Raw genomic sequence first — 20,718 nt, 5'->3', positions numbered from 1 at the left:
CAGTAGGGTTATGGATTGAAGGCTATATAAAACCCATCACTTTATTGTGTGCATCACCAAGTGATATTAGTGCATCAATCATTTAACTCAGGGGTGTCCAATGTCGGTCCTCGAGGGCCGCAATCCAGTCGGGTTTTCAGGATTTCCCCAATGAATATGCATTGAAAGCAGTGCATGCAAATAGATCTCATGCATATTCATTGGGAAATCCTGAAAACCCGACTAAATTGCGGCCCTCAAGGACCGACATTGGACACCCCTGATTTAGCTAGTTTGCATGGTGTTTTAATATTAAATAGCTAATTTGCAGGGCCGGATCGGAAATGGGCAATCGAGAGGAAAAACACATGGTAAGCCATTTTGTGCATTGGGTCAGCACATGTGATCATCACTAAAGCAATGAAAACTGGTTTAGCAATGATTGCTGACTTTAATGCATCTAGCTCCCAGTCCTGATGTATGTCCCTGCTACATCAGGATTTCAGGATATCCACAATGAATACGCATAAACTTGATTTGCCTACACTGCCTCCATTATATGCACATTTCTTTCATGCCTATTCATAGTGGATATCCTGAAAACCTGACTGGTAAGAAGGTACTCCAGGACCGAGTTGAGAAACACTGCTTTAAGATATGTTAAGCTTTAGAAAACATAAGCTTCAGTAAACAGACTTCAAAGTCTATGCTTTTAACCAAGCAAGTTTGAATACATAAAGCTATTATAATAAAAAATGTAGCAGGTCTGTGAAAAGAATTTAAATGGCACAATTTAATCAAGCCCCCTACCCCTTCCTCCAGAAACAGAATGGGAAAACTCTTAGTAAATTAGGCCTAAAGTTACATTTTAACTTTCAAAAGTAAACTCTGAAATTAATAAAATGATTTCAACACCAATGGAAACAAAACTGAAAAAAGTAACAAAACAGGAAAGATATCACCACCACACACATTGAACTATATAATGTATCTTTATAAAAGACATATCAGAAAATGTTTTCTAAAACGTTTCCTGTATTTATTTTAACTGTAGAATGTAGGGTTTCACAGCATATCTTTCAATGCTAGCAAAATGTATATTCCAAGAACACAGGCACCAGCAGTATAAATTGAGTAACTTTTTTCTTCTTCTCCACACACATCGAGTTCCTGTTCTACTATACCATATCTTTAGCTGAAAACATTTCAATATAATGATTTTTTTTTTTTTTTTTAAAGGCAGTTTATATTAGAAGAAAAAAGGATGCATTAATGGAGTTAACCAGTATTTCAGTAAACCTAGAACAAAACCAGCTTATAGAAAAAAAAAACATCTTTATTAACATCCAACTTCTGTACTGGATAACATGTCAGTTGGCCCAAATTGTTCAAGAACATGTCACAATATTCTTTGTTTCAGGAGATGAATATAAATGTACAATTTTAAGTACAAAAGCACACAAGACATGACAAGAAAATATCCATGAATAAGATTTCATCTCTCCTGTTTTACATTTTTGAAAAGAAGAACCTTTTAACTAAAATATCCTCCTATTGTCAAGTTGAATGAAAGTGGATATTACTTGATTACAACATTAACACCAATATCACTAATCTGATATTTACAAAAGCAATTTTTTTTTCAATAAATTAAAGTCAATGCAACACCCATGCAAGCTAGATGGCTAGCTTTTTGGTTACAGGAACAAAGCCCTTGGCTCAAAAGGACTTAAAAACATGTTCTTTCAAACAGCATCCATTCCTCGCATTGAAGATGTAAATCCTAATCCCATTCCTCTCTGGGTGTGTGTCTGTGATCGTGCCATTTCATATTGTGCATCCAAATTTCTGAATACTTCCTCTTGCTGTTTCATAGTTTTAAAACTTTCCTTATCCAATGTACTAGTCCCAGCTTCTTCTTCACTCTGAGAACACAAAAAAATGTGATTTGTATGCTTTCCATTCTTTTATCCTATAGCACATATATAAAATAAAAAGGATAAATTAGATCTTATCTGCTAGTTTGTTTTCGTTTAGTCCCTCCAGACCGCCACAGATGGGTATGTGCACTCTGACTAGCAGGTGAAGACTGAGAAAAACTAAACTGAAAATCCTGGCTATATACCAGCTATACAGTCCCTTTTCCAGCCAGCACATGAACAGCTAAACAGCCATACAACCAGCCCACTGAAAATACAAGCCATGCTTCCCTTCTAACAGCTGACGAGGGCCTAAGGCAGCAAGCTGACAAAATACACCCTGCCATGCACTGCTGCTTTGCATCAACTCCAGAGGTGCCACAAAAGAGGTCCAAGAATGCCTCCATCCTGTGACCCAATATACTCTCTGGAATGCTTCTGAAACCCTGATTGGCTTCCATCTTGGGTCTTTTCTTTCTTTTTTCTTCTTTAAATGCTTCTGCCGAAAACCCATAGTGGATTGCAACATCCCGTGCAGCACAAAAAATAACCAGATTAGGGCGAGTCCTGTGCTAGTCTAGAGGGATTACAGGAAAGCAAATTAGCAAGTAGATAACAGTTACTTACTGTAACAGGTGTTATCCAGGGACAGCAGGCAGATAGTCTCACATAATGGTGACATCACCGACAGAGCCCCTGGTATGGACACTTTAAAAATGCATCGCCACTTTAAGACGTAAGTGCCTTCCCCGCCAGATGCAGGGTGCGCATCTCCTCAGTTAAAATAAGCCAGCTAAGAAGCCAACCAGGGGAGGTGGGTGGGTTGTGTGAATATCTGTCTGCTGTCCCTGGATAACACCTATTATGGTAAGTAACTGTGCTTTATCCCAGGACAAGCAGGCAGAATATTCTCACACGTGTGTGACCTCCAAGCTAACCAGAATGGGATGGTGGGAGAGTTGGCATTTAAGAAAATAAATTTTATAATACAAACTGGCTGAAGTGCCCATCCCGTCTGGAAAAAGCCTCCAGACAATAATGAGAGGTGAATGTGTGAACTGAGGACCAGGTGGCAGCTTTACAGAATTCAGCAATAGGAGTAGATCTAAGGAAAACTACAGAAGCTACCACAGCTCAGACTTTATGGGCTGAGACCTGACTCACCAGGTACAGGCCAGATTGAGCAAAGAACGAAATACAGGTAGCCAAACAGTTAGAAACTGTTCACTTGGAAACAGGATTCCCCAAAAGACGAAGAGTTGGGGATTAGTCCTATAAGTCTTTGTCCTGGTGATGTAAAAGGCCAAAACAAACTTATAGTCCAGAAAGCAAAGATGTATTTTTCCTACAAAAGAATGAGGCTTAGGGAAAAAAAAAAAACCTGGAAGAACCATCAACTGATTTAGATGAAATTTAGATGAAACTTCTGTCACCACTTTCAGTAGAAACTGTGGGTGCGTGTGTAGAATCACTTTATCATAGAGAAAAACTATGAAGGGTGGATCCTCCACTAACCCTTGCAACTCACTGACCCTTCTGGCAGAAGTGAGCAAGATAAGAAAAAACAACTTTCCAGTGAAAAACTTGAGATGAACTGTGGCAATTGCCCAAAGCCAGATTTTCTGAACTTCTTGACATAACTAGGGAGACCCTGTGGCTCCATGTGTTTACAGAGTACTTGGGTAGAAGATTGTGCAAAAGAGGACTCCAGGACTCAAGAAATGTTGAAAACACATTGAGCATAATACATCACTCAGAACACAGTAAGTTGATATGGAAAAAGTGTGCTTCTTGATGGACTAAAAACCATGGTTTAAAAGGATAGCCAATTGCGCTTCCTAGGTATAAGGAGATGGGTTATCGACATCACCTGTTGAAGAGGAAGAAAATGCAAAAAGAGACCTCTGAAGAGTACAAAGGAGGTCATACAGCATTGAAGCAACTGCTGAATAGAGGATGGTAGAAAAATACACTGTTGCTAAGGAGCATGGGTCCACTGAGAAGTACGAAGATTGAGTCTTGCTCGTAGTGGTCCATGTGATATGGAAACCATGTGGCCTCAGAAAATCTTCAAGTGCCTTGCAGAAAATGTTTAACTTTGAAACATGTATATACAGAGGCAAAGGAGAGCACGCAGACAAACCAGAAGAAATGCTCTCTGTAGAGTAGAGGCCAAAGACTGAAAACTTCATTAGGATCACTGACTAAACTGAATAACAGTAGTCATACAGGAAAAGAAAACCTGAAGACTATAAGAACAGAGTGTCGATGCCACAAAACTCCCAGAAGATATTGAAAAAGATGATAGGCCGTAAGAAGAGCCTGACAGAGTAAACTGCGCTAAGTAACTGAAAAGCGCAAGCACATGTGGAAAAGCCAGAAGGAATGACATGAAACCCAGAGAGCTAAGAACATAAGAAGTTGCCTCCACTGAGGCAGACCAGAGGTCCATCTCGCCCAGCGAGATGCCTGAACAGTGGTCCCTGATTATTTCTATAACCTACTTCTACTCCTACCTCTACTCCTATCTGTACCCCTCAATCCCTTTGTCCTCTAGGAACCTATCCAAACCTTCTTTGAAGCCCTGTAACGTGCTCCTGCCTACCACAGCCTCCAGAAGCGCATTCCATGTATCCACCACCCTGAGACTCAAGAAGGTTGAAAAGAATGCACGTGGGTGCTAAAACAGTATAACTGAAAGGCGCTGAAAACCAAGTGATTTGGAAGAAGAAAACTCCAGACCCTGAGAACTCAGGGACATTAACAGCCGAACAGCGGCCAAAAATCCTAAAGGCCAAAGGGGCCCCAGAAATAAAAAAAGGGCAATGTGAGGAAAATATACACAAGTGCACTATATGAACAAATACCCCCCGATCGAGCAAAAAGCAATGTTACTTACCGTTAACAGTTGTTATCCAGGGACAGCAGGCAGCTATTCTCACTAATGGGTGACGTGATCCAACGGAGTCCCGATGCGGACACTTCTTTAAAGAAAACTTGAAGTTTTTGAGTCGCCCACACCGCGCATGCACGAGTGCCTTCCTGCCCGATGCACCGGGCGTGTCTCCTCAGTTCAGCTAGCTAGCAGAGAAGCCAACCCAGGGGAGGTGGGTGGGACGTGAGAATAGCTGCCTGCTGTCCCTGGATAACAACTGTTACAGTAACATTGCTTTATCCCAGGACAAGCAGGCAGGTATTCTCACTAATGGGTGACCTCCAAACTAACCAGAATGGGATGGTGGGAGAGTTGGTAACTTAGGAGAATAAATTTTGTAGTACTGTTTGGCCAAACTGTCCATCCAGTCTGGAGAAGGTATCCAGACAATAGTGTGAGGTGAAGGTATGAACCGAGGACCAAGTGGCAGCTTTACAAATCTCCTCAATCGGAGTTGATCTGAGGAAGGCTACAGAAGCTGCCATCGCTCTGACCTTGCGGGCTGTGATTTTTCCGTCAAGAGGCAATCCAACCTGGGCATAGCAGAATGAGATGAGATGGTGCGCTTGGAAACGGGGCGTCCCAACTTGTTCGGATCGAAGGAGATGAAAAGTTGAGGAGCAGATCTGTGAGGTTTGGTGCGTTCTAGGTAGAAAGCCAAAGCACGCTTATAGTCCAGAGTATGAAGAGCAGATTCTCCAGAGTGAGAGTGTGACTTCGGACCGCCAGTGCCACATCAATCTCCTGGAACTCAGGGCGATCTTCAACGCTTTCCAGACCTTTCGACATCTCCTTCGCGACCAGGTGTCCTCATTTGCACAGACAACCAGGTCGCCATGTATTACGTGAACAAGCAGGGAGGCACGGGATCGGCCTCCCTCTGCCAGGAAGCTCTGAAGGTGTGGGATTGGGCAACTCGCAACAACACCTTCCTCAGAGCGGTCTACATCCAGGGGGTGGACAATGCCTTAGCAGACAGCCTGAGCCGTCTTCTGCAACCTCATGAGTGGACCCTCAACTCCACGCCCCTGCATCATATCTTCTCTTTGTGGGGGACGCCTCAGATAGACCTCTTTACAGCCCCCCCACAACTTCAAACTGCCTCACTTCTGCTCCAGGATCTACACCCCTCAGCGCCTCGAGGCAGATGCATTCCTCCTGGACTAGACGAATCGCTTTCTATATGCGTTTCCTTCATTTCCTCTCATTCAAAAGACTCTAGTCAAGCTGAAGTCAGACCATGCCACCATGATCCTGATTGCCCCACAGTGGCCCAGACAACCTTGGTACTCCCTTCAACTTCAACTCAGCAGCAGGGAGCCATACCTCCTACCAGTCTTTCCATCTCTGCTTACACAGCATCAAGGATCTCTGCTTCAGCCCAACCAGTAGTCTCTACACCTGACAGCTTGGTTCCTCTCAACGTAACCCCTCTCCAGTTTTCTCAACCTGTGAGAGATGTCCTGGAAGCTTCAAGGAAACCAGCTACTAGACAATGCTACCACCAAAAGTGGACTAGATTCTCTGCTTGGTGTTTTTCTCATCATCATGAGCCACAACACTCATCCTTGTCTTCAGTCTTGGATTATCTTTTGCACCTTTCCCACTCTGGTCTCAAGTCTACATTGATACAAGTCCATCTTAGTGCAATCGCTGCTTTCCATCAGCCTCTTCAAGGGAAACCTCTCTCTGCTCACCCGGTGGTTAACAGATTCATGAAAGGACTCTTCCATGTCAATCCTCCCCTCAAACCACCCCCGGTGGTTTGGTACCTCAATGTGATTCTTTCTCAGCTTATGAAACCTCCGTTTGAACCTCTTCACAAGGCTCACCTGAAGTATCTCACTTGGAAGGTGGTGTTTCTCATTGGCCTCACTTCTGCTCGAAGAGTCAGTGAGCTACAAGCCTTGATTGCGGACCTGCCTTTTACAGTATTCTATCATGACAAGGTGGTTCTCCGCGCACACCCGAAATTCCTTCCCTAAGGTTGTCTCAGAATTTCATCTCAACCAATCCATTGTCCTGCTGTAACAAGGCCTGGGCTTCATGAAGAAGAAGGGCAGTCTGGGTCAAGTTGGAGGATACTCTCTTGGAGGGTGCTCCGGGGGAGCTTGGAGGAACTGAAGGGAGTATCCTTCTTTTATGATGGAGAGAACCCAGAGGTCTGTGGTGATAGTCGTCCATCAGTGGTAGAAATGAAGGAGGCGGCCTCCGATGGGTGGATTTACTGAGAAAGGGAGGACGATGGAGGAAATGTCCTCTTTGAGACAGTCAAAAGGGCTGAGGGGCCTTAGGTGTAGCCGGTGGCTGAGGCTTATGCTGGTATTTCTGCAGGTGCTGTCTCTTCACAGGCTGTCTGCTGGGGGAGCCTGTTTTGGAGGGTAGCGCCGCTGGTATACCAATGGTGGGCAAGGCTGGCGAGGAGGAGCAGGCCTGGGTGTCGGACGTAGGATGGACTGGAAGGATTGTTCATGGTCCGATAGCTTTGGTCATCGCCTCGATGGATTCGTCGAAGAGGTTGGTGCCAATGCAGGGAACATTTGCGAGCCTGTCCTGGAGGTTGGGATCCATGTTGATGGTCCTCAGCCATGTCAGCCGGTGCATGGCCACTGAGCACGCTGTTGCCCGAGCCGCGAGCTCAAAGGCGTCGTATGAGGACTGCATCAACTGTACCCGGAGCTGGGATAGTGAGGCCAGCGCTTCTTGGTACTCGAAGTGTGCCCTCGTGTCCACGTAGGGCATAAACTTCTGGAATACCGATAGGAGGAACTCCAAGTATGTTGTGAAGTGGAAGTTATAGTTCAGAACTCTCGAGGCCATCATGGAGTTCTGGTACACTCTCCTGCCGAATCGGTCCATGGTTTTTCCTTCTCTGCCAGGCGGGACGGCGGCGTAGACCTGGGAGGGATGGGATCGCTTCAATGATGACTCCACCAACAGGGACTGGTGAGAGAGTTGAGAGTTGTCGAACCCTTTGCGTTGGACCGTGCGGTACCTGGTGTCCAGTTTACTCGGGACAGCAGGGATGGAGTAAGGTGTCTCGAGGCATCGAGCAAAGGTCTGGTCCAGAAGCTTGTGCAACGGAAGCTTAAGGGACTCAGCGGGTGGTTGAGGGAGGTGCATAGTCTCCAGGTATTCCTTTGAGAATTTGGAACCCGTGTCCAATGGTATGCCCATGTCCTCAGCCATCTATCGGAGGAACGAGGAGGACAGTTGGTCTGCCGTTGCCTGGCTCCGTGATGGGCTCGATGAGGTCGAGGCTTCCGGTTCCGCTGGGGACAGGGAGCAAGATGGTGAGAAGGATCCCATTGTGTCCTCGAGTTCTGGCATCGGTGGAGGTGAATAGTCCAGGTATGCCTGTTTCCACCGAGGCGAGGCGTGCCTGGATGAATGTCTCGAGGAATGCCTTAATCGGTGTCGAGAGGTTGGCCTCGATGGATGGGGTGAGGCAGGCTTCGTTGAGGCCCCCAGGTAGTGGATGGGGCTGGAAGCGGTCGATCGAAGCAGGGGTTGCTGCCGTAGAGGCTCGAACCCCGTCGGGGTGATCGGTTCCAATGGAGGCATTTGCAAAGACTCTGCTCCTTGCATCAAGTGTATCGGTTCCAGAGATGGCATGGGCAAAGACTCTGCTCCTTGCGATGCATGCATTGTTGCCAGACCAGACACTCGCAGAGACTCTACTCTCTGTTGAGAGCATGTTCCCCACTGAGGCACTGAAGGCGGCTCGACCTCGCGGGAGGCCTCCGTGTGCCCAGGATTTGGGAGAGAAGCTGAGGCCCCATCGTGGTAAAGAGCTCGATGAAGTGCTTCTGTAGCATGATCTGGAACGAGGCCGGCAAGGATAGATCCGCATCTGAAATGGGACCACGTGCGCGGGCCTCGCATTCTCTCCGAACAGCGTGTGAGTGCTTGGACTTCGAGGCCTTGGGCACTTTCAACACGACTGGGGGAATGGGCTGCTGGGCTACCTGACCTGAGAAGGTTGAGGAAGGCATCGCAGCAGGCGCTGGAGTCTGAGCCGGGACAAACGAGGCGGGCTTGATGAGACTCAGTGCCGCAGAAGTGGAAGACTGTGGGGCTGCGGATGATGTCGAAGGTGCGGGTCCCTTTGAGGTCGACGGCTCTGTCGAGGACTCCATGAAGAGCGATTCCCACAGGACGCAACGGCGCTTGAAAGCACGTGCGGTGAGTGTGGAGCAAGGCCGGCACGATTTTGGGATGTGTTCAGGCCCAAGACACTGAACACAGTGTCGATGAGGATCCGTTAGCGAAATCGCATGCTGGCACTTGTCACACTTTTTAAAACCGGTGACAGGCCAGGACATAGGCCGAAAAAGTTCCGCCGCAAGATCGAAGCCGCGGGGCTGCGATCACGTGGCCTGCCCGGTCGAACGGTACAAATAATTTATTTTTTTTTAAACAATAAAACACGATGAAAATCAGCGATTACGATCAATTAAAATCAAAACCACGGACTTAGAAGGCACAAGCGAAGGAACTTTGCGCAGAGAGTCGAAGACGGACTTCTCGGCTCCGCGGAAAAATAAGAACTGAGGAGACACGCCCAGTGCATCGGGCGGGAAGGCACTCACGCATGCGTGTTGCGAGCCACTAGAAACTTCGAGTTTTCTTCAAAGAAGCGTCTGCATTGGGGCTCCGTTGGATCACGTCACCCATTAGTGAGAATACCTGCCTGCTTGTCCAGGGATAAAGAAGAAAATGCTGCGATCGAAACCAGGAGAAGAAAAAATATCCTAAAGGATTGAGCAGCCTCCTCCTCCCCTACAGCCACTTCCAAACCTCCGGCATAAAGTACAAAAGGATGTAGGAGACTCTGGCATAGTCTGGATGCAGTGAAGCAGACATCCTCTAACATTAGTGGAACAGAGAAAGGCCAGTGAAGAACAAATACACCTGGTTGATCCTGTATTGCAATGAAACCAAGGAGTAACTGTAGGGATGGGAAGACTAACTGATAGACTCTCCACCCTTGTTAGTTACTGCCACCCAGAAAAAGACAATGCTCATTGTTTCTACTTATTACTGAGAAGGCAGAGTCAAGCAGCAGAAGACAATGCTGTGGACAATATTAATTTGGTGTACAGCAGCAATGTCAGTTCTCCTTCCATATTAACACCGAAAAGAAAGTCTTAGTTTCAAGTTGAGGCTATGCTCCTGAGGACCACGTTGAAAAGACTGAAAAGTTTTTATTTAGCAGCCTGATGCACTGATGTGAATGTTGCCTTTACCTCCTAGATTGAGAAGGAGCAGGTACAGATGGATAGACACTAGTGCCTGAAGACTTTTTCAAGGTAGACTCTACCACTAGAGACTCATGAAGAAGTTGAGGCGTATCAAACGCAGAAATAGGAACCACTCTAATGAAAGTTCAAGTGGAAACAACGGAGATTCTAGATCCATGTAGAAAATCTCCCTCAAAAAGGGAGGAAATAAAAACTTCAATATTTCCGTTTGGCGGTCATTCATAATCCAAAACCTCTCTTTACTGTATTTAAAGTCTGAAGAGGCAGTGCAACAGATAACAACAACTGAGAAAATTCTGTGTACAACAGCAGCAGAAAGAGAATGCTCTGGTGAAGCTAAATCTGAAGAATCACCTTCATCTGCAGTAAAGAATGGTTCCTGCTCAGAATCTCAAACCAAGTCAGAATTCTGGATGGAATGAGCATAGTGCCGGAGAATATGTGGTACATTTACATGACACAGAATATAATGCAGAACAGTGCTGACCATTTCCAATCCAAAAAGGTCATCTGCTTACATCACTTTGCAACACACACATGTCCTGTCAAAGGTTCTGTACTGTTTACCTCAATTGCCTGTTCTGTTCACCTCAACTGTCACTTTTACCACACGGAGACTAGGCACTGCTTAGTGCAAGGAAAAACCATTGCAGAATATCACACCCTTAGAATGCCTAATGATAGCCTAAAATACTTTAGCCTATATATAGAATGGCTGTATTATGAGACTGCTTTGTGAGAGAGAGAGAGAGTTTTTTGATTGTAGACAGATTTTGCTTTCAAAGAATGTTAACAGGAAGTTAATAGAAAGTGAGAATGGTAATAACAGGAAGCTGTAAACAGTTTACTGAAGATCAGAGAAAGATAATGCACAGTAATATATGTCATGAGTATGTTTAACTAATAGACAAGCGACAATGCAAAATTAAAACCCCTTTGTCTTTATAGGATTTATTTCCTAGTGTCAGGGAAAAACACAAAAAACAGCAGTGTTCTACAAGTGCACTTTAACAGAATCAAATTTTTTTTAGCTACAAGAAGGGCTTTCTCTTAATATCTGCTAGCAATTAATGTCTGTCATTTTTTTCAGCAGTACAGTCTTATTTTATCGTTAGTCACTATCTGTTGTATTGTGTTATATGTCTAAATTCAATGTTTTTGGAAATACAAGTGGATTTCCATTTATGAGTACTCAATATAATTAACAATATAAAAGAAAAAGCTATTTTTCCTTCACTTACCATAATATGTTGAACTTCTAGTAGTTTCTTGTTCTCTGCCTTTTCTTGGCGCTTACAAAAAGAAATGAAATTGCACTTCCTCTTTTTCTGGTTATCTGGTACACACAGGGTTACGCCCTGGTTTCTAACACTTCCTGGTTTAGCTTTAGTTAAAAACCTTTTCTAACTTTGCTTAAAGAACTTTTCTAATAAGGTACTGAAGAAAAAGTCCAGTTCTATTGATTGAAATTCAGAATGTTAGTGAAAGTCTTTTCAGACTATTAGTGAAAGTTTTTTTTTCCAAATTTACCACATACCGAAGCGACCAAAGCGGAAGCAACTAATTTCTGTTTTTTTATCTTCCCAGTCACAAACAGAAATGCTTTGAGTGTCTCAACAGACACTAGGCTATTCTCTGCTTGCTAGAGAAATTGTTTGTCTAGTTTTATATGCATTATTTTATTTAGTTCCTTAGCAGAATATATTATGAGTCAAATGAAATTGCACCCATGCTTTGATAGAATTTCCCCCATAGATCCTATTTTGTTTTTTAGGTTGTATCATTTTTGTTTCAACAAAATTTCAATATAACCTATGTGTTAATATGTCCATCCGGTCACTTGAGGTTGATTTTCTTTGACTCTAATTCCCTTAGGCTGACAAATATAATTCAGCATATCCAACTATTCGATCTTAGGCTGTTTTAATAAAAGTAGTTAAGTTTTTGGTTTCTTTCATATTTCATCCTTTAATCCTGTTAGTAATATTACTCAGGTATAGTTGGAAACAAATTAAATGATATACACAGTACAGATATTTCTCCCTTATTAATTGCGGATCACTTCACAGACAATTGCCATATCAAGGGAAGCTGTTTGCTACATGAAAAATTCGTGTTTGCACCTTTCGATATTTGTTAATGACTTATTTGCACAATCATGGACTAATGCTATTTGAAACATCATTGCTGAGAATCTTCATCCGCACGGCACCCTGATGATGGATGAGCCCCAGCTGAAGAACCTTGCTACTAGAGAAGGAATCCCTAAAGACCTATCAGAGAAGACTTCTTGACTACTGCTACTAAGAACGTGACGACTTTCGTGACCTTGAACTTCTACAGCTTTAATTATGGACTTGTTGATTTACACTTTAACTCTTTTATGGACTCATGCTGTATTAGCATATATATCTATATTTTTGCATGTTGGTACTCATGTGTTTTACTTGATTATGTCTTTTATGCATTTTCATCCTGATTTGACTCCCACATTGCTCCCTAGCTGGTTTTTCATTTCAGTTAGATTCTTTCCATCCCCTTTCTTGCTCCTAAGTTACTAGAAAGTGCAGTGAAGAAGAAGCAACGAGCCCAGCTGATTTATCTGGACGTCCACCCTGGCCTTGAGTGTAACCTGATGGCCTTGAGTGTAACCCAGTCAAGTCTGCACTGATCCCAGCTATTTTGGAGAGGCATGGAAATAATATAATTTATCCCTTTATCCCTTTTGGATATAGTATGATCATTACAGGATGAAGCCATAAAAGAAAGGTATATTAAAAATGTTAGTCACCCATATTTACTGTCACTTGATCCACATCCTGCATACCAGATCAGATTATGAACCCCCACAGATGCTTAGTTGCTCAAACTATCTCAAAAGTTGAAATAGGGACTCACTACACCTACAATATTAGCCATATGGATCAGGATATGACAAATCATTAAGAGTCATTGGTATAGCACCTTCTTTGCTTAGACAAACGGTAAATTAATACTCTATCATCATTATTCTTTTCTACTAATAATTGCATATATGGCCTTATAAAATTGCTGAGTTATACTGTGACACATGCCATTAGTTTAGTTTGGGTTGGGTTAGTTTATTTGTCCTCTTAATCCATATCAAGCCTACTTACTGAGTACCAGGGCCTTATGCCTGTGCTCCGTGACCAAGAACCTTCATGACCATCAACCACACCTTGACATTGGAGTTGAAGATGTCATAATCTTCAAACAGGGGGATGAGAAGGGGGAGGGGAAAGTCCTGTAAGCTCAGATGAAGACCCCCGAGAATTTCCCTGTCACAGCAGTAGCAGGCCAAAGCAAGGCCAGTACAGCTAAGACCTAAAATGGCTGCTGAAAAAGCAAATGGACTCTCTGACTAGAAAATTGTCAGCTCTGAGAGCAGCCGTAAACTGTGAAAGACACTTCTGTGAAAGACACTTCCTAGAAACAACAAGTGTAGTTATAGAGAAAAATAATTCTGATGAAAAACATAAGCAACATGATAACTTTCACTAGAGGAAAGACAAGCAACTTGATAACTTTCACCAGCGGAAAGACGAACCACGGACATAAGTATACAAGAAGGCTAACCACAGAGCTGGAAAAGCCGTTAGGCCCAGGTGCTCAAAAGAGGAACTTGGTATATTAACGGGACATTTACGGGGAAATGAGGGAGAAGCTTATGAGAAAAGGCAAAGAGATGTTCAATGATCAACCCAGGAGGATATAGTAGGTTTAGATATTGCATTTCCTTGAGTGGCTGAATTTAAGGAAACAAAAAATTGATTAGTGGTGCGGATAGCCGCAGTCCTGTCCAGGTAGAAGAGTAATGCCCTTCTGCAGTCTAATGTGTGTAGTAGAGCTTGCTTTGCTGAAGAATCATGTTGTAGAGCAGTGGTTCCCAAACCTGTCTTGGGGGACCCCCAGCCAGTCAGGTTTTCAAGATATCCCTAATGAATATGCATGAGAGAGATTTGCATATAATGGAAGTGACAGGTATGCAAATCTCTCTCATGCATATTCATTAGGGATATCTTGAAAACCTGACTGGCTGGGGGTCCCCCAGGACAGGTTTGGGAACCACTGTTGTAGAGGAAAAAATGCTGGTAATGTTATGGCCTGATTAATATGAAAATCCGAAACAACTTTTGGAAGAAACTTTGGATGAGTACAAAGCAGTACTTTTGGGGGAAAAAATTGAAGATATGGGGCATAGATCACCAATGCTTGCAATTCACTAACTCTCCTGGCCGAAGTAAGGGCCACTAAAAAAAACAGTAGTTTTCTGGATGAGAAAAAGTTGATTCATATGTAGAGCTGTATTTAGGATTGTACCGGAAAAAGTCATGTCAAGCCATTTTCTTTGCAAAAATTATGTATTATTGGAAATCTCCTTATCTCTTAGGTTCTTGTCTTATGCAGTGGATAGTGATCTAAGAAAGAGTCATTCATTACCTTTGGATTATATTGCATATTGTTTGAGTTTGTATTGTTTAAAATTCTCTTTCTGAATGATTTTTACCTATTACTATGCAATTTATTTATCTTCTTTCTGTGTTACTGTAACAAGAGGATTCTTGTATTTGTATTATGAAATTTATAAAGAAATAATAAAAAAAAAAAACAAAAAAAACCCCCAAAACTGTTTTCCTTGTTAAGAATTGTAGTGTAGCAGACTCCAAGGATTCAAAGGGATCTTTCATCAACTGGTCCAAAACAATGTTGAGATCCCAGGCTAAAGGTGGAGAACGAATTGGAGGTCAAAGATTGTTGAGACCTTGTAAAAATTGAGCAACCAGGAGGATTTTGTGAAATAGGTTTACCATCTAGAAATGATGGTATGCAGAGATGACAAAGATGAAAACATACCGAATTGGACTTAAGACCTGAATTTGATAAGTGCAGCAAGTATGTTAAAATGACCTGGAAGAAGAAACGACCAGTGTTATCAAGTTTGCAGATGACACAAAGCTATGTCGGGCAATCAGGTCACAAAAAGACAGCGAGGAACTCCAGAGAGATTTGAAACAACTTGAAAGATGGACAGAAATTTGGCAGATGAGTTTTATTGTAGAAAAATGCAAAGTGATGCACCTGGGCAGCAAAAACAAGGAGCATGAGTATAAACTGTTAGGTATAACATTGGCGAAGAGCGAACAAGAGACCTGGGGGTACTGATAGACAGGACCCTGAAGCCGTCGGCTCAATGCGCAGCGGTGGCAAAGAAAGCTAACAGGATATTTGGCATGATAAAGAAGGGAATCACGAGTAGATCAAGGGAGGTCCTAATGCTGCTATATAGAGCAATGGTCAGACCACACTTGGAATACTGTGTCCAACACTGGTCTCCATACCTGAAGAAGGATATAACACTGCTGGAGAGGGTGCAGAGGCGAGCGAAAAAGTTAGTAAAAGGTATGGAGAACTTGAGCTACAAAGATCGCCCCAGAAAACTGGGATTATTCACCCTTGAGAAAAGAAGACTGAGAGGGGATCTGAAAGAGACTTTTAAATTACTAAAAGGAATCGACAAAATGGAGCAAGCTCACTCACCAGCAGGGAGAAAGGATGGTGAGTAAGAAATAGCATTATTCACATTGGCAAATGTGACTCAGACTCGGACCAGAGGTCATGGCCTGAAGCTGAGAGGCGACACGGCCAGGACAAATGTCAGAAAGTTCTGCTTCACACAGCGAGTGGTGAACGCCTGGAACTCTCTCCCGGAAGAGATGGTGGAGGAAACCACCATTCTAGGATTTAAGGGAAAATTGGACGCACATCTTCTTGCAGGACACATTGAGGGATACGAGTGACTAAGGTATTTGCCAGGGTACGCCTGGCTGAGCCTCCGCATGTGCGGATCACCGGACTAGATGGACCCCAGGTCTGATCTGGTGCAGGCATTTCTTATGTTCTTATGTGACTAATTGGGAAGCAGAATGGGTCTTGAGCTTATGAGCATGCCCATATGGAAAAACGTTTCCATTTGAGTTGATAAGATTTTCTCATAGATGGCTTTCTTGCTGTCAGCAGTATCGTCTTTACTGATGGAAGAGATTGGGGTATCAGCGAGGATTGACTGCTCAATTTCCATGCCTTGAGATAGAGGCTGCAAAGGTTTGGATGTAACAGGTGACTGTTGTATTGGAATAGAAAAGACAGATGATCTCCTAATGTGATGGGGGAGCATCTAGAAGGTCCAGGAGAATGGGATACCAGATCTGTCTGGGCCAATGAGGCGCAATGAGAATCAGTTGAGCTCTGTCTCTGATGGTCTTCTGAAGAACCTTGGAAATGAGTGGAATCTGTGGAAAAGCATACAGTAGATTGACAGTCCATGGGATTGAAAAAGCATCTCTTGCAATGCATGAAGGGCAGGACGTAGAGAGCAATACTGGGCACACTGAGCATTGTTTGCGGAAGCAAAGAGATTCATCATAGGAGTGCCCATTGTTGAAAAATGCCTTATACTACTTCCAGATTTAAGGTTCACTCGTGAGTTTGCAATGATGTTCATCGTTCCTGGAACATACACCGCTTGCATTTCTGTGGAGAGAGTGCAAAAGTCCATAGACGAGGAGCCCCCTTGTTTGTTTAAACATAGAAACATACGGCAGATAAGGGCAACGGCCCATCTAGTCTGCCCACCCCAATGACCCTCAGCTACCTTTCTCTGTGAATAGATCCCACGTGTCTATCCCATTTGGCCTTAAAATCAGGCACGCTGCTGGCCTCAATAACCTGAAGTGGTTATTCCAGCGATCAACCACCCTTTCAGTGAAAAAGAATTTCCTGGTGTCCCCGTGCAGTTTCCTAACCCTGATTTTCCACGGATGCCCCCTTGTTGCCGTGGGACCCTTGAAAAAGAAGATATCTTCTTCCACCTCAATGCGGCCCGTGAGATATTGAATGTCTCGATCAGGTCACCCCTCTCTCTGCGTTCCTCGAGTAAGTACAGCTGCAACTTATCCAGCAGTTCCTCGTACGGGAGATCCTTGAGTCCCGAGACCATCCGGATGGCCATTCTCTGGACCGACTCCAGTCTCAGCACATCCTTATGGTAATGCGGCCTCCAGAATTGCACACAGTATTCCAGGTGGGGCCTCACCATGGATCTATACAATGGCATAATGACTTCAGGCTTACGGCTGACGAAACTCCTGCGTATGCAACCTATGATTTGCCTTGCCTTGGATGAAGCTTGCTCCACTTGATTGGCAGTCTTCATGTTCTCACTAACAATCACCCCTAAGTCTCGTTCTGCTTCAGTTCTTGTTAGGATCTCGCCATTAAGGGTGTAATTCTTGTATGGATTTTGGCTGCCCAGGTGCATGACTTTGCATTTTTTGGCACTGAAGCTGAGTTGCCAGGACCTAGACCAGCGCTCCAGGGCATAGTAAATTGCTCAAAGTTCCAGCAGATTGATGTGAAAATGGAGTTCTCGTTTTGATCACTGGCCTTGAGTCTGGAGGTAATTGAGATGCGCTCCCAGTGGTAATGGTGAGGAGGTGGAGACTGGAATAGACATCCTTGTTTGAGGGACAGAGAATGAATCTGCCAAGAAAGGGAAGCTTTGACTTTGGGTGGTAAATGTACCAAGGTAGCTAGCGACTGAGTTCGCTGGTTCCAATTAGTTTTAGATGCCATTGTAGAGGCATGTGGCACTAAAGAAAGGGATGCAGCCATGTGACCTAAGAGGTGCAACACTCTGCGTGCTGGGAGAGTAGAAGACTGGAGCATCTGATTTGCCAGGGCAATTATTTCTTGACTACTGTTTAAGCCCGTTACATTAACGTGTCTTTCTTGCTTTCTTTCTCCCTCCCTCCCACTGTCTCTCTGTCTTTCTTTCTATCTGTCTCTCTCCCTGCCTCCTAAGCAGCAGCATTTCTCTCCCCCCACTTCCCTATGCAGCAGCCACAGCAGCATTCCCTCCCCCTCCATTTCTCTGTGCAGCAGCATTTCCCTCCCACTTCCCTGAGCAGCAGCAGTAGTATTTCCCTCCCCCTCCACTTCTCTGTGCAGCAGCAGCGGTATTTCCCTCCCCCTCCATGTCCCTGTGCAGCAGCAGCAGCATTTTCCCCTACCCACCTTCCTTCCCTTCCCGTGGTCTGGCCGGCTCCCTTAGTCCCTTGCCAGAGTTTATTTTTAAGGTTAAAGGTGGCGCTGTGGCTCCTCTCACGATCCCCGCCTGCGTCGGAAGCCTTTGCCGATGCAGGTGCGGCTCGTGAGAGGAGCCGCGGTGGCGACTTAACTTAAAAATAAACTTTGGCCGGTAGGGCTATATTTCCTGGATGGAGGACTGCTGCTTCAATGGCTTGAGGAGGTGGAGAGCATGGAGGCCAACGCTTTTCAATTTCTCTGTCGGCCACTGACACAGCTAAGTGCGAATGCGCACTCCTGCCGGCCACGGACCTACGGATCACGGAGGTAGGACTGCGCATGCACGCTTAGTGTTTTATTATAGTAGATGATGCTCCTCTAGTAGATAGGCCCTTGCAGTGATTGGGTCGAGTCGTGCGCCATGTACGCAAGGCAATGTACTGAATAATTTTTTGATTTTTCAAAATTGATTAGAAAACCCAGCACTTCCCTACCACTCCACAGATCCAAGATGGCCACGGCAGTCTGCTGTTGAGGAAGACGCTGCTACATCTTTCTCTCTCCTAGTGAGAATTTCCTATAGCTATGCCGAAAAGGAGGGGTAAGAGCGTCGGTAGTGCCTCCCAACGCCCAACAGTACCTTCAGTCAGCTCCATCAATGAACTCTTGCGGCGCCTACAATAGGAATCAGTATTGTCAGGGCTTCGCCCGCCGGAAACACCGTGGCTGATCTCCCTGGGCTTGACGTCACCTTGAGCCCCGACATCAGAGCCCCGCCCCCACAGCCTCAGAGAACAAGCTCTCCGTGTGAGCTTGATATGTCTGAGGGGGCAGTGTTTGAGCCACGGGAGACTGGTGAGGGCTTGTTAATGGACCCCGAAGGGATTTTGGTATCCCCGGAGAGACTGCCTGAGGAAGGGACAACAACGGAGGCGGACCAAGGCAGACAAGAGGTATGCCTGGGAATTGAGAGTTTCTTTGCCACTTGTAACTTTTTTAACAGTAACTAAACCACCCAAGGTTACTTTAGGATCTTGTGGTAAATTTGGGAAAATCGACTGCACCACAAATAAATGAATTAGGGGAGAAATTGAATATACAGGCAAAACAACTCCTTACCCTAAAACAAGATGCTTTAACAACTAAAAGTGACTTACAAAATTTTCTAGGGAGGTGATTTCAGTCAAGAAAATTCAGGAAGCATTGGTAACAGATATTTTCCTAAGAAAGAAATTGAAGTACTGGAAAACCAAAGTAGAGCTAATAATTTATGTATATTGAATTTTCCAAAGATTCCTATTGTTACTCCATTAGAAATGTTAGAGGTACTTTAGAGAGATCTTAAATGTACAGCAGCAATCCATACCTCCCTTTGTTCGGGTTTATTATCTTCCACAGAAAAAAGATCAGCAACAACTTGGAAGTGAAAATCAACAAGAAACCCCACTAGATGTTTCCAATTTAATGGAAGCATCTGATGCTTCTCTTTCTTCTCCTGCTACACTTTTGTTGACGGTAGCTCTTTTACTGGATAAAGAATGGATTTTAAGGATGTTTTTTCAGAACAGATCCAAGGAGTTTTTGGGACATAAAATCCAAATGTTTCCTGATGTCTCAAGGAAGACACAAAAAAGGAGCCGTTTTGATTTTGAGACCAGCAGTAACTGAGATAGGAGGTGTTTTCCACTTAAGATTTCCTTGCAAGTGTGTGATTAGATATCAGTCTTTAAAGTATGTTTTCCTGGAACCATCACAGTTATCCAGTTTCTTATCTCTTAAATGCCTTGGGAGAGAAATAATATATCTGAATGAGTAAGAATTCCACTCAGCAGTAGACTGTAGATTTCTTGATAGGTTTATCAGCCTTTTTTTCTTTCACTCTTAATTAATCTTGGATCTTTAAATTGAAGACTTAAGATAGAATAAGCAATTTTCTTTTTTCCTGTTAAATCATTGTTTGATCTTATTCAAGTATACTGTCTTAATCTACCTTTCTATACAAGTGTTTAATACTTGGTATGTAGTTGTGAAAATTATTTAAAAAAAGAAAACCTAGCACTTGGAGAGAGTGCACTGTGGCTTGATTGGTATTTAGCAACTGCTCCCTTGAGTGTGCTACCAGGAGCCAGTCGTCCAGGAAAGGGAATACCATGTGGTGTCTTTTCATGAGGTCGGCTGCTACCACTGCCAAACACTTTGTGAAAACACAAAGAGCTGAGAGTCGAAAGGCCGAGTTTTGTATTGGTAATGTTTGTTGAGGAACATGAATCTGAGGACTTTCCAGTGGGCAGGGTGAATCGGGATCTGAGTATATGCATCTTTGAGGTCTAAGGCGGCTAACCAATCATTTTGATTGAGAAAAGGAAGAATTGCTGGAAGGGAAATCACCCAAAATTTCTCTGCTGTGAGATCCTGTTGGGATGAATCGGTATTAAAAAAAAAAATAAATAAATAAATCAAAGATTAGATTAGATAATTGTTTAAGAAACGAAGGTCAAGAACTGGGCGAAGACCC

At 43.9% G+C, this 20,718-nt stretch overlaps 1 protein-coding gene across 3 annotated transcripts in view; it reads right to left on the bottom strand.

Moving 5' to 3' along the window:
- Positions 1 to 1,177: 1,177 nt before the first annotated feature.
- The window catches only part of RSRC2 (arginine and serine rich coiled-coil 2), a 185,227-nt gene continuing 165,686 nt past the window's right edge, over positions 1,178 to 20,718 (bottom strand). For 2 of the 3 annotated variants that reach the window (XM_033954530.1, XM_033954528.1), the window contains exon 10: positions 1,178 to 1,904. In XM_033954530.1, coding sequence (XP_033810421.1) covers positions 1,725 to 1,904 — 180 coding nt within the window. In that variant the 3' untranslated portion in view covers positions 1,178 to 1,724. The remainder of the gene's footprint in view (positions 1,905 to 20,718) is intronic. The other variant, XR_004540325.1, reaches the window with a different exon arrangement.

The sequence above is a fragment of the Geotrypetes seraphini genome, chromosome 8, assembly GCF_902459505.1.
Source record: "Geotrypetes seraphini chromosome 8, aGeoSer1.1, whole genome shotgun sequence".
NCBI lineage: Eukaryota > Metazoa > Chordata > Amphibia > Gymnophiona > Dermophiidae > Geotrypetes > Geotrypetes seraphini.
Note: the sequence above shows the minus strand (reverse complement) of the source record. Positions and strands in the feature narration are given on the sequence as shown.